General features: G+C 36.4%; 1 protein-coding gene and 1 pseudogene across 1 annotated transcript; one reads left to right on the forward strand and one right to left on the reverse strand.

Moving 5' to 3' along the window:
* Positions 1,341 to 6,808, forward strand: LOC18787797 (annotated as a pseudogene).
* LOC109947331 lies at positions 12,884 to 13,618 on the reverse strand. Its single transcript, XM_020557275.1, has one exon. It carries the CDS (start codon positions 13,616 to 13,618, stop codon positions 12,884 to 12,886), a length of 735 nt encoding a protein of 244 aa, XP_020412864.1.

The following is a 14,040-nucleotide window of genomic DNA, read 5'->3' on the forward strand; positions in this document are numbered from 1 at the left end:
ATGTCATTGAATCACGGAGTGACGTCTCGTTTAACACAACGGCTGGACCCGTCGGAATAATTATGAAGCGTTTGCAATATTTCATCACCTCCCAACATTCATGATGGTTGAAACTTTTTTTGCCACCCCCGGTTGCACCAAACCACATCTGTGCTTGAATCATTTATTTAACAAAAAAATGGAAATGCAAGAAATATTTAAAATATATTGGATATGCAAGTAACAAAAAAAATAAAATAATGGAAATGCAATTAACCTTACAAATAAATTAGAACTGCAAGAAAAATTAAGAAACAATTGGAAATGCAAGAAATATTAACAACATATTGAAAATGCAAGAAATATTAACAAAATATTGAAAATGCAAGAAATATTAACAACATATTAAAAATGCAAGAAATATTAACAAAATATTGAAAATACAAGAAATATTAACAAAATATTGAAAATGCAATAAATATTAACAAAATATATATATTAGGAGATTAAACTTAATAAAACGAAAATTACAAAATACTTACCTCGTTAGTACGATTTTCCCCACTTCTATAGTTGTCCATCGCTTTTGCCAAGACATCTCTCCATTTTCCCAACTCTTTATTGAGAATTTTTCACCTACTAGACAATGCCATCTTCATACGAGTCGACCCCGGAATTTTTTCACAAAATTCGGCATGCATTTTTTTCCACATATGAAAAAATTTCATCTTATTGCCTGACACGGGACAATGACAAACTTGGAGCCAAACCTCACACAAGGAAACATCTTCCATGGTGCTCCACGCTCCTTCGGTTTCGATAGAAGAAGCCATAAAAATAAGAAATAAAAATACAAGGTGAAAGAGAGGAAAATGTTGAGTAAAAAGTGAATAATAGTAGAAGTATAATAAAATGTATGAGGATTGGTGTGTGAAAGTGAAGGGTATTGATAGGTATTTATACAAAAAAAAAAAATCAGAATTTTTTAGAATTTTTTTAAAAAAATTTCAATGTTTTTTCATAATTTTATTGCCCAAAAAATGCCAACCGTTGGATTGGATTCGGAGAAGCAGATCGGAGCGCTGGGGGCGTGACACGTGGTTTTTGCCCGTTGGAGGTTGCGTCGCGCTGACGTCAGCCCGACGTCGCGCATGACGTCACAACACGCGAGCTCGACCTCTGGCTAAACTGGCTTTCGGACCAGCCAGACTTCGTGGGACTCACTCCCAGTCCGAACTTGGGCTCACCGATAAAACGAGATATATATATATATATTTTTTTTCCCCAGCCTTGGACTCAGCTCATTGCTGGAGTTGCCCTAAAGGGATTAATTTTTATTTTATTTTTAAGAGGGACATTTTTTGGTAACATCCCTCCGATGCCTAACGTCGAGTCAACCCTAACCCAAAATTTTCACGCTCTCCCTCGCAAACTCTCTGCCCAAAACTTCATCTCCCTCTCAAACTCTCGCCCTAATTACTTCCAGCTCCCTCTCAATTTTTCACTCCCTCTCAAACTGTCACCCTAAAACTTCATCTCCTGAAAGTCTCTCTTTCTTCTCTCTCCTCCATCACTGCCCCGTTCTTGCTAAAACTATCAGATGCTCAACCATTACGATTCACAGTGAGAATCATTCTTCCATTTCAACGATTCTCAAGCCAGCTCACACAATTTCTCAAGCCAGCTCACACAATTTCTCAAGCCCAGACTCTTAGACGGAAGTTTAAGTCGACGATTGTGTGGTTTTGTCTATCAGTGAAGCATTTCCCATTCCCCCAAAAGTTAGGGTTTTGATCACACCCCACACTTCCTCTTCTGGTAAGCTTTTCTTCTCTCTTCACAACTAAAATTTAGGTTAAACATTCTTTCTCTCAATACTGGGAAAATCTTCAAAGTTTTTGGAGTTGCAGAGCCGTAACTTTTAGAAATTGTTGTTGTTACATTTTCCTAAGCAAGCATCTGCTACTAATTTGTCTTTTTGGATTAGAAAGTCTAAAATTGTCTAGAGATCTACAAAGCTGTTAACTTGGGATTAAATGATACAGCAGTTTTAATAATCAGCACCAGATCAATTTTTTAAAATATTTTTTTGTAGCTTTTTGTTTTAATATTCCATAACAATTAGTGTTAGGGAATGCTTTTAGTGGACTGTGTATATAAACCCTCGTTCCCTCACTCTTTCAATCTCATAGCATATCCCCACACTCTCAGAACTAGTACTTCTGCCGTCTTTAATCTTCAACGGAAAAGATGGAGCAAACTTTCATCATGATCAAGCCTGATGGGGTTCAAAGGGGCCTGGTAATTTCTTCAAATTCTTCATCTATTGTATTCTTTTGGTACTTCAATTTTATAGCTTTATTTTGGTCTGTTAGTTTTAAAAACTGGGCAAAATCTTATGTGTGTTTGAGTGGGTTTGCCTAAGTTCTTGTTTTTGTTTATGAATTTCATAGCAAGTGTTACTGGTGTGGTGTTTGGTTGGTGCGAAAACCTAGGAATTGAAGGGTTTGGTTTTCTTTTGGGTGGACTGGGGAGCAAGCAAATTTTAACAATTCTGAGCTGGGATTTTAGGTTTTTATTTACATGCATCAAGTTTTAATATTTGTAGTATGTAGTGGTTGGATTTTACATGCATAATCTTGCGTTTTAATTACCTGTGGATGCGTGAAGTGGGTGAACAAAAGCCGTCCTTTTTTAACTTCGGCCATAGTTTTTTTCTTACACAGAATCCAATAAACTATTTTAATCCAATTCGTGCGTATTGTTTAATTATGTGAAAGTTTTCAAATTTTCTGAGAGGTTCATGTTTGTTGCAGGTTGGTGACATCATTAGCAGGTTTGAGAAGAAGGACTTCTATTTGAAAGGTAATTTCCAACCAACGATGTTTGATCTTGTATGATTATGTGCACTTTGATAATTTGTGACAATCCTATTTAACAAGCCTTTCCTGTTTTATAATGATTATCAACTTGACTTACAGATAAAACCTTTCGGACATCAAATTTGATGTATGGCTTACAATTTTGTGTGTTAATTATACTACAATAAGTTTTTCGGGATGCTTAGCTAAATTTGGATGTGTAACTTATCAGGAATTTCTTCTCAATAAGTTTTTTTTTTTTTTTTTTTTTTTTTTTTTTTTTCTTTCTGGTATCTGTTCAGGTTTGAAGTTCATCAATGTGGATCGTCCTTTTGCTGAGAAACATTATGAGGACTTGTCTGCAAAGCCCTTTTCAGTGGATTGGTTGATTATATTATTTCTGATCCCGTTGTTGCTATGATTTGGGAGGGTAAGAATGTTATCCTAACTGGTCGAAAGATTATTGGTGCCACCAACCCAGCAGAATCTGCCCCTGGAACCATCCGTGGTGATTTTGCAATTGAGATTGGCAGGTAACCTGATTTACCATGTTTTCCTGTGTCTTTTGCATTTATAACTTTTTTAATTATTATGTTTTAATTTTTTGGTCTGAAAGATGAGTATATAGGTACTGTTGATGGCTATATAGGTAATGTGACCCCAAATTGTTCTCTTGAGAAAATGCTCAGCAGTAACAGCTTATCATGTTAATGGGAAAGCTGTTTCAAATAGATTGTTTGAACCTTTGATTGTTGCTAAAATTGTTGATGGTTCCAATTAGGCAGAAACACAATAGTCCAATCTGTCCAGGAGTTTTATGGTTTGATTGCATCTCCTATGTTATTCTCATAAATTTCAATTTCTAGTGAATTTCTTCTGAGATAGTATTTTGACTGATTTATTCACTGAGGTTTCTGTTTGCTTCTAGATTACAAACTAATCATAAAAAACATGCACTGAGAATGTGAATATATTTGATGCGATGAAATTTGGTAAAGTGGTAAACTTCTTTTGTTTTATGCTTGTTATGTTTTACATTCTAACTACTATATATGTAATTGTATATATATATAATTGTAGAAGAAAAGGGAAACTATACAAAGGAAAAAAAGCCTCTGTATATGTCATGAAGATTTTAACTTGAATTACATTTTGCATGCTTGAATAAAGCTGTGTTTGTCTTTTTTTAGCTGTACTGTTTAGTGCTTATCAATAGTTCTAGGGGTCTTTTGTGTCAATTTGTTCTTGCAATATGTATTTTGTCTCCTGAGGATTGCAAATCAGTTAAACATGGGGTGATGTTAACGGTATTATGGTTTACTTTATATATCCTCTTTAACTGCTAACTGATGTATTTGACTCAACCTTTGATTTCTTGTTGGTTCTGTTTTTAGAGTCATCTGCACATGTCAAGGAAGGCAATTTCAATATTGCTAACAAGTCTAAACTGAAAGGGAGTCGTCCAATTCCTGGGGTTGCACATGCTGCTTTTAAAACATCTAAACTGGGCAAACTCGGGGAGGGAGTTCATCAGTCTAATAGTGGCTGCAAAAAGGAAAATAGAAGTCATTGTTATCTAAGGTAAGGACAGATAACACTTTTCCTACAAATTCCTATAGTTTTGCTTTACTTGTGTTACCCCATATGGTCTGTCTGGCTATGGCAGGAATTGATGACCATGTATGACGTTATTTATTTGCAGATATATAATGAAGCTCAAACTGACTGCTATGTGAGTGACAATGAAAAGATTGAGGTATGGGGTCCTTTAACCCTAACTTTTTCACAGTGTTCACTTTACAGATGACTCTGTGGTGGTTTTAAAAAAGTTTGGATGTTTTAAATTATAAGTCTAGAAGGTGGTACCTTTTTTTCTTTTTCCTTTTTGCTTTTTTTGCTACGAAGAAATAAGGCTTAGCATACTTACCTTCAGAGGGTAATGGCACATTCTTTTGATCTTTTAAAAAATGTTTTTTGTACAGAGCAGATGGTGAAACATTCTTTATATGTTGCTGTTTTGGAAGTTCAGCAGTCTTTAGATCGAAATTATTCAAAAGTTTCATGTCATTTCTTATGGTAGTCACAAATCACAATTGGTTTTCTTTATAATTTTCATGTGCCTACAATCACTTTTGACTTTTGGTATTTATAATTGGTTTCAGGCCACAGTTGAGGTGGAAGAAGTCCGCGAGTAAAGGTAAATGATCTTCACATTATACGACGCACACAAAGCAAGGGAAATTGGTGAAGAAGACTCTACGGAATGCATCTTCTACTACTGATCGTAAAAGGGGAGAAAACAATTCAGGTTTATCAACTGTACAAGTTCCATCTGCAAACCCGGCCAACTTACCTACAAAAAACAGGGGTAAATGGGAGATGGACATGTAGAAATCATCAATACAGAAGGATACCAAGTCTCCTGAGAGTATTTTAGATGACCAACCTGATAAACTGGTTCCTTCATTTCGTAACAGATAACTAAATTAAGGTAAACGTGTCATCATTTATATTACCATCTGAATTGTTTGAATATTTGATTATGTTTTATATATATGTACATCTACATTTACAGGAAAAGCTTTGTAATTGCTTATCTCGGTATCAAGTGTGGAGATGGTGTGCTTTTGAATGGTTTTACAGTGCAATTGATTACCCATGGTTTGCTAAAAGGGAGTTTGTGGAATACTTGGATCATGTTGGATTGGGTCATGTTCCAAGATTAACTCGTGTTGAATGGGGTGTAATAAGGAGGTAGATGTCCCTGATCTGCTTCTTTCACTGGAACTTTTTGTTTGGCCAGTTTTGACTTGCCTTTCAGATTGATAATCTCTGCAAATTTTGTTTTTGGTACTCGTTGATGCATTTCCCTTGGCAGACCACGGAGATTTTCTGAACAGTTCTTGAAGGAAGAAAAAGAGAAGCTTAATCAGTACTGGGAATCTGTTAGAACGCATTATGCTGAACTTAATGCTGGTACAATGGACGGACTTCTGAATCACTTAGCTCGGCCTTTATCAGTTGGACAGCATGTCATTGCTTTTTATCCCCGGGCAAGACAGATCCACAATGGAATTGTACTAACCGTCGACCATAGTAGGAGTTCTGTGCAGTTTGACCAGCTTGAACTAGGGGTTGAATATATCGTGGTAATTAGTTTCCTTCACTGAATTTTATGACATAATTACGTATTTTTGTTAAGGAGAATATTTCATTTTGTTGAAACCTTCACGGGAGGAACTTTCTTTGGTGGTCAATAGAATGCTAGTTTCAAATACCGTTGGATAAGCCTTTAAAGCAGTTACAGAAAGAAAGAAAAAATCTATATATTGTATATATATGCAAGTAGAATTTCTGCCAGTTGGCCTAGATTTGAATTATTAATCTGTTCGAGTTCACTCTCTTCATTAAGATGGACTTTTCTGGTACTTGTCCAATTTAGTTGATTCCAATTTTTACAAAGGTCAACTCATTTGAATGTAACTTCTTAGGAAATCAGTTATTGTTATTGTGCTTATGCAATATGGTCGTTATTATTTTGAAATATATTCTGTGTTTGCTTTTCCATTACTTCTTAAGACTTTGTCTCTATTCCTTTCGTTCTGCAAAGAGACTATTTTTACTTGTTTATATATTGACACAGGTGTGATGGAGATATCATTGTTCAAAGCACTTGTTAATAACATAGAGCTAGACGAAAGGACACGTACACCCAAATGGAATTGGATGAGGTGCGAGAAGAATTGGCAACTCATGTCCTATAATGGCTTTTTGATTGAACTAAACATTCCTCCATTTTTCATGTCTTTCTAGCTAGTATTTTGCGTATATATAGACAAGTATGGATAATTTGTGGTGTGAGGTTGGAAAAATTGTGATTTGGATGTGATAAGTATGGATCTTTCAAGTATTTTGCTTATATATATAGACAAGTATGGGTATATTTAAATTACTATTTATTTATGTTTTTTATGAGCAATGGCAACACAACGTGACTTGGAAATGATGCCTTTTTGATATTCTAAGACTGTAACCATGTAAAGTGTGATGTGGAACATGCAAAATGCCTATACTTACATAAGTGATGCCTATTGTGTATAACAACTTCAATTTTGCAAAAATAACTGAAGTTAAAATATTAAAACAACAACCAGACATCTATGATCACTAATGCCTAAAGTTAGAAGTAGCATCAGCATTTACATAACAACAAGCGCTATTGGAGGCTTTTCATGTCCGCAAAATAGAAAAAGTGATGATGTATAACATAATTCGCAACAACACTTTGTTTCTACGATGTTGTAATTGATAATACGCATCAGTATAGGTGATATCAATGATGCTGTAATTTCTCTTTAGCCTCCTCCTTTTTAAAACTATTGATGATGCGGTTTTAGGTTTAGGCATTAGAAGTCAACGTTTTTTTTGGCACACGGAAATCATTTACGCATCAGATTTTACCAAATATCCGATGCAGTAACTATAAAAAGGCCACGGATAATATCCGTTGCCTATTACATAGTAATAGGCAATAGGCTTGAATACCACGGTATTTATAGGTAAAGGCAACAGATTTTATCCGTTGCTAAAGGCCTTTTTTGGCATAGTGACACCAAGCCCCCACATTTTCGGTTTATGAAATACTCACTGCTTGCAAGTTGCATATATCTTATCTTAACCGAGTCCTCTCCCCAAACTTTATACTCCCAAGTTCCAAGAACAATGATATTGCCAAAAAATTAAAAAATAAAAGATGAAATAATTCAATACTTTACTGGACCATGGAATAGCATTTTCTTCTCTTCAGTGTTGCCCGACTCTTTTGTATTGGTGTGTGTGTACAGCAGTCTTCTGATTTAAGAGGTTCAACTGAAGGCTCAATGACATTCCAAAGGTCTTGAGCCAACAAGTAATACTCAAAAGTAATTAGGGTTTAAATTCACATGTTTATTCTTCTTTCAAGTATATATATATATATATATATATATATATATATATATATATACTACATACATAGTGGGTTCAAATAGGAAATATATACAAAATCTTCTAATTATACTTAAATTAGATAATTACAATAAAATACAAATTCTATTCCTAATAGGAACAAATTATATTCCTAATAGGAACAAACTCTATTCCTAATAAGAACGTTGACTTTGACTTAGGCCAACACTCCCGCTCAAGTTGGTGCATAGATATTCGTAATGCCCAAGCTGTCAAGCTAGTCTTCAAATCGGCGCTTTGACACAACATGGGGCAATATATCTGCAAGTTGCTCCGAAGAAGTTACAAAAGGTATAGAAATTGACTTATGCTCCAGCTTCTCCTTAATGAAATGCCGATCAATCATGTTGCATCAGATTGTTAGCAATTTCAAATGCAAACTCACTATCACAGTGAAGCTTTGTAGCAGCATCTGGTCTAAACCCAATTTCAGCAAGTACAACCACAGTATTTCACAAATCTCTTAGGTAATCCCTCGGTACTCAGACTCTACAGAGGACAAAGATACTACATTTTTCTTCTTGCTACGCCATATAACTAGGTTACTGCCTACAAAGGTGAAGTAACCTGATCTAGAACTTCTATATGTATTATTCCCTGCATAATCTGTGTCAGTGTAACCTTCTAAATCCAAGTGGTAATTTTTCTTAAATAATAAACCTCTCATAGGAGCAGACTTTAAGTAACTCAGAATATGCATCGCATCAGCCATATGGTCCTTACTAGGTGAATGCATAAATTGGCTAGCAACACTTATGACATAGGCAATATTAGGGGGGTGTCAGTGATAAATAAATAAATCTCTCAACCAACCTTTGGTATCTTTCTTTCTTAGTTGGGACCTGATCCACTTAAACTCCAAGTTTATGATTCTCAACAAAAGGTGTATGAGCTGGTTTATAGTCAAGCATCCCAATATCTGCTAGCAGGTCCAGTCCAAAACTTAAATTGGGGCCTTACATAATCTAATATGAAAATACTATAAATAAAAATTTGCCATAACTTAATGTCGCAAACAATTTTTTTATAACTAAAAGTCATCATCAATAAACATGTAATAACAATCAGAGTTCAAATTCATAAAAATTTAAATGTTTCCATTTGATAAAGTTAAATATTAGTATGTTTTGGTACAAAAATAAGCTCCTTGTGCCCCTATAAGGTCCCTTGCTGCCTCCAATAAGCAATTTGTGTTTAATAGGAAAATAAAAATTGGCAATCACAAATTAAAGAGTAGTTGCACACAAATTGTAACATCTAGGAAAAAAAAAAAGATTTAATAATAATAATAATAATAATAATAATAAAATATTGTAAAGTTTAGATTTCCTCACACCAAATAGTGTTGAGATTTTCTGTATTTATACACAGTATGAATCAATTACAAAAATTCAGAAGAGCTGATATCAAGGAGGCGTTACACTTGCTATGATCAAGGACAGATTACAAAATAATTACAAGATTCTTAGGAAGGAGAGACACCAGCTCTACAGCTGGTGCTAGTATCATGGGTGATCTGCAGCTGTTACAGCTGCATTTGTAACGATTGAAGGTGCAACTAATACGCCCCCTCAAGTTGAGCGTTCTTGAACTCGCAACTTATCTCTGATGAAGGTGAAGGCAGGGGAGCTCAATGGTTTTGTCATGATATCAGCAAGTTGATCCTTGGTGGAGATAAATTTAACACTAAGTTGTCACACCATAAGACAGGTGAAGTAGATGTGGAAAATCCAAGTTCCTGGAGTAATGAGCGAAGCCAAATAATTTTAGTGGAAGTATTGGAAATGGCACGATATTCCGCCTCAGTGGAGGACCGGGCAACAGTATGTTGCTTTTTGGCTGACCACGAGACTAAGTTACAGCCAAGATAAATAGCAAACCCACCAGTTGAGCGGCGATCATCTAGACATCCAGCCCAATCCGCATCACAAAAAGCTTGAATGGCATGAGAAGAAGATTTGCTGAGGAAAAGTCCATGAGAGATAGTTTTCTTGAGATACCGAAGAGTTTTCTTGACGCTAGCCCAATGTTCACTGGTGGGATTGTGCATAAATTGACAAACTTTGTTAACAGAGAAGGACAGTTCCGGGCAAGTTAAGGTGACATATTGAAGAGCACCAACAATGCTTCTGTATTGTTGTGGATTAGATAATGGTTCACCATCAGATTTGCTAAGCTTGCTAGAAGAGGCCATTGGTGTATCAATAGGCTTGATGTCGGCCAAATGGGATCGCTTTAGGAGATCAATGATGTATTTGCGCTGAGAAAGGATTAATCCACCAGAATGGGGTACCACCTCAATGCCCAAAAAATAATATAGACCAAGATCTTTCAAAGCAAATGTGGAGCTAAGAGTGAAGATGACTTTTCCAATGGCAGCATTGTTATTTCCTGTGATGATTATGTCATCAACGTACACAAGAACATAGATAATCGTAGTTCGATCATTAAAAACAAACAATGACTATCCATCTTAGAGCCAACAAATTGAAGTTGTAAAAGGGAAGGATTCAAACATTGAAACCATGCCCGTGGTGCTTGTTTTAAGCCATAGAGGGACCGATGAAGTTTACAAACATGATGCAATTGAGAGGAATCAAGAAAACCCAGTGGTTGAGTCATGTAAACCTCTTCTTTAAGATGACCATGGAGAAAAGCATTACTTACGTCTAACTGACGAGCTTCCCAACCATTGCTGACAGCAAGTGACAAAACTGTGTGAATAGTGGTGGCTTTGACGACGGGACTAAACGTCTCAGTGTAATCAACTCCCTCTTGTTGATGAAATCCCTTGGCAACTAAACGTTCTTTGTACCTATAAATTGTACCATCAGCCTTGCGCTTGACATGAAACACCCACTTACACCCAACAACATTCATGGAAGGATCATAAGGAACAACTGACCAGGTGCCATTGTTTATGAGGGCATTCAATTCTTCAGTCATTGCAGCACGCCAGTGATGTTGTTTGTTAGCATCAGAGAAACAAGTTGGCTCATGTTGGGTGTCAGCTTCAGTCAAAAGTGCATGAGGAAGAGTGTATTTGGGATTGGGGGTTGGTCTCGGGCGAATAGAGTATCTAGCATTTTGACGCCCCTGACTTGGGTTTTCTCCTTGAGTACCTGCCAAAACTATAGCTAATTCCTGACCATTGGAGTTAGTAACAGTAGGATCAATATTTTCATGTTGGGAAGGAATCATAGATGAATTATCATTATGGGAGATGTTGGGAGGAGATAATGCAAGATTTGAAGCTATAGTGGAATTTGAATTTAATGCACATTTGGTGAGCTAAGAGAAGCATTAGAATTTAATGGAGATGAAAGAGGAGAGGAGGAATTACCAAATGAGGACACCCTTGCTGCACGTGCTGAACTTGGAAACTCTATAGGCAACAAAAAAAAGGATCAGATGGTGGGTCATTTGGAGCCTGCAACACGGAAGTTGGAGAAACAGAAAATGGAAAGGTGTGTTCATGAAAACGTGGATGTCTAGAAATATAAATCCTGCCTGTTTGGGGATTTAAGCAGCGGTAACCATGGTGATTTGGACTATATCCCAAGAAAATACACTGAAGAGAATGAAAATCAAATTTATTTTTATTATAAGGACAAATATATGGGAAAACTAAGCAGCCAAAAACTTTGAGAAAACAATAATCAGGAGATTGATTAAAGAGAACTTGGAAAGGAGATTGATCATGAAGTACTGAAGTAGGTATTCTATTTATCAAATAAACAGAAGTGTCAAATGCAAAATGCCAATATTTTTTTGGTACAGATCCATGGGCAAGGAGAGTGAGACCTGTCTCAGTAATATGAAGCATTTTCCTTTCAGCAGATCCATTTTGCTCATGAGTGTGTGGACAAGCAATTCGATGAGTGATCCCACATTTTTCAAAGTGAGAAGAGAGCTTACGATACTCTCCCCCCCAGTCTGATTGGAAATTGCGGATCTTGGTATTAAACAAGCGTTCTACTTTGACTTGAAATTTAAGAAATATGTCACACACATCAGATTTACGGACTAAAGGGAAAAACCATACATATTTGAAAAAATCATCAACAAACAAAACAAAGTGAAGATGTCCTTCAATGGGTGGAATTGGGGAAGGCCCCCATACATCACTAAAAATAAGTTCTAATGGATGAGAGCTAACAGAAGGAGTGGGAGGTAAAGAAAATTTGGACATCTTTCCCAAACAACAAGCAGTACAAAGAGGTAGGTCCTTTGAAAGAGAATGAAGATTATTGCCATTTATTACTTGACGAAGAACACGTGGATGTGGATGACTCAAGCATGCATGCCAACAAGAGAAATTGGCATGTTCGCTTAAGAAAGCCATGGGACCGTCATTTTTATTGGAGATGGCAATGTTACTAAGCTTATAGAGGCCACCTTCATTCAGCCCGTGAAGTAGAGGTTTCCCTGTGTCCTGGTCCTTCACAACAAAGAAAGTGGGGATGAAACTCAAAATAACAATTATTATCTTTGGAGAATTGATGAATATAAAGAAGTTTCTTTGTGATATCAGGAACATGTAAGATATGAGATAGATTAAAAGAACGAGTGGCATTAGAAAAGGTAGATGTCCCAACATGAGAAATATTTAGCCCATTACCATTACCAACTTTCAATTGATCTGGACCATTGCAATTATTAGCGATGGAGAGATTGGCAAGATCCGGAGTGACATGATGAGTTGCGCCAGTGTCAGGAAACCATGTGTTAAAATCACTATTTGAAATTTGAATATGCTGGAAAGGATGCAATGTGAGTAGAAGCATCATTGGGCCTATCATAGCGATATCGACATGTAGCAGCCAAATGATTTGTTCGATTACAAATCTGAATCTTGCTGTATTTGAAAGATTTGGTGGGGTTGGGAGCAATCCACTTTGCTAAGAATTAGATCTGGTATGAAAGGACCTGTGGTTGTTTTGAAAGCGTGCTTGATGTGATATGTTGTTGAAATTTGATTGACTTCGATTATTGTGGAAATTTGGAGATTCTGGAGCCCGAGTGTTATTGGAATTTTAGCCTTTGTACACCAGATTAGCAGAAGGAAGAATGGTGGAGTAAGTTGCCTTCTCTTGAAGACGAATTTCATGACTCACAAGTAGGCTATGGAGTTCTGAATAAGAGATGGGACTGAGTTTGGTAGACATGGCAGTGACCATATCACTGTAATCGCTGCCTAGATTGTGGAAGATAATAGCATTGAACTCATTGGTATCAAGGGGTTTTCCTGTGGCTGCAAGTTGATCGGCTATGAGTTTGGCCTTTTGAAAATAAGTCGCTACTGGTAGATCGCCTTTTGAGAAATTTTGAAGTTGAGTATGTAACTGAAGGAGTCGGGTATTCGTACGAGATCCAAAAGCTTGTGTGAGAGCTTTCCAAGCTTGAGAGGAGGTGGAGGTGCCTACTATGTGAGGCATAACATCTTCAGTTAAGGATGCAATAATCCAGCTGCGAAGCATTTGGTCACGTTTGCGCCAAGAAATAAACTCTGGGTTGGACTGAGAGGTATTGCCCTCACCTACTGTAGATGGTGGTGCAGTGTCAGTTCGATCGATGAGACCTTCAAGGTCATGAGAAATTAGAATTGGCTCAAATTGTGTCTTCCATAATAGAAAATTGGTGGGGGTGAGCTTAAGGGAAAGAAAGTGTGAAGGATTACTCATTGGCATTGTTTGATTGAGAGTGAGTGTGGAAGTGGGATTGATGGTTGTATCTTGATTAGGTTGAGATGCAGCATTTGATGTAGCCATAGGAATAGGAAAGAAAAGAAAATAATAATGATAGAGATCAGAAGATAAGCAAGGGAATAGGATCAGTAAAGCTCTGATACCATGTAAAGTTTAGATTTCCTCACACCAATAGTGTTGAGATTTTCTATATTTATACACAGTATGAATCAGTTACAGAAATTCAAAAGAGCTGATATCAAGGAGGTGTTACACTTGCTATGATCAAGGAAAGATTACAAAATAATTACAAGATTCTTAGGAAGGAGAGACTACAGCTGGTGCTAGTATCATGGGTGATCTGCAGCTGTTACAGCTGCATTTGTAACGGTTGAAGGTGCAACTAATAAATATATTTATTTAACTTAATTATGAGTTATAAAAAAAAAAGAAAAAAAAGAAGAAAGGCAATGTGTAAGCCAAACATTCATTCTTCCCCCCTTCCT

The sequence above is a fragment of the Prunus persica genome, chromosome G2, assembly GCF_000346465.2.
Source record: "Prunus persica cultivar Lovell chromosome G2, Prunus_persica_NCBIv2, whole genome shotgun sequence".
Classification (NCBI taxonomy): domain Eukaryota; kingdom Viridiplantae; phylum Streptophyta; class Magnoliopsida; order Rosales; family Rosaceae; genus Prunus; species Prunus persica.

What these genes read in the sequence shown, in the direction of transcription:
- LOC109947331 (XM_020557275.1), bottom strand. Translation starts at nt 13,618, where the DNA reads ATGGCTACATCAAATGCTGCATCTCAACCTAATCAAGATACAACCATC.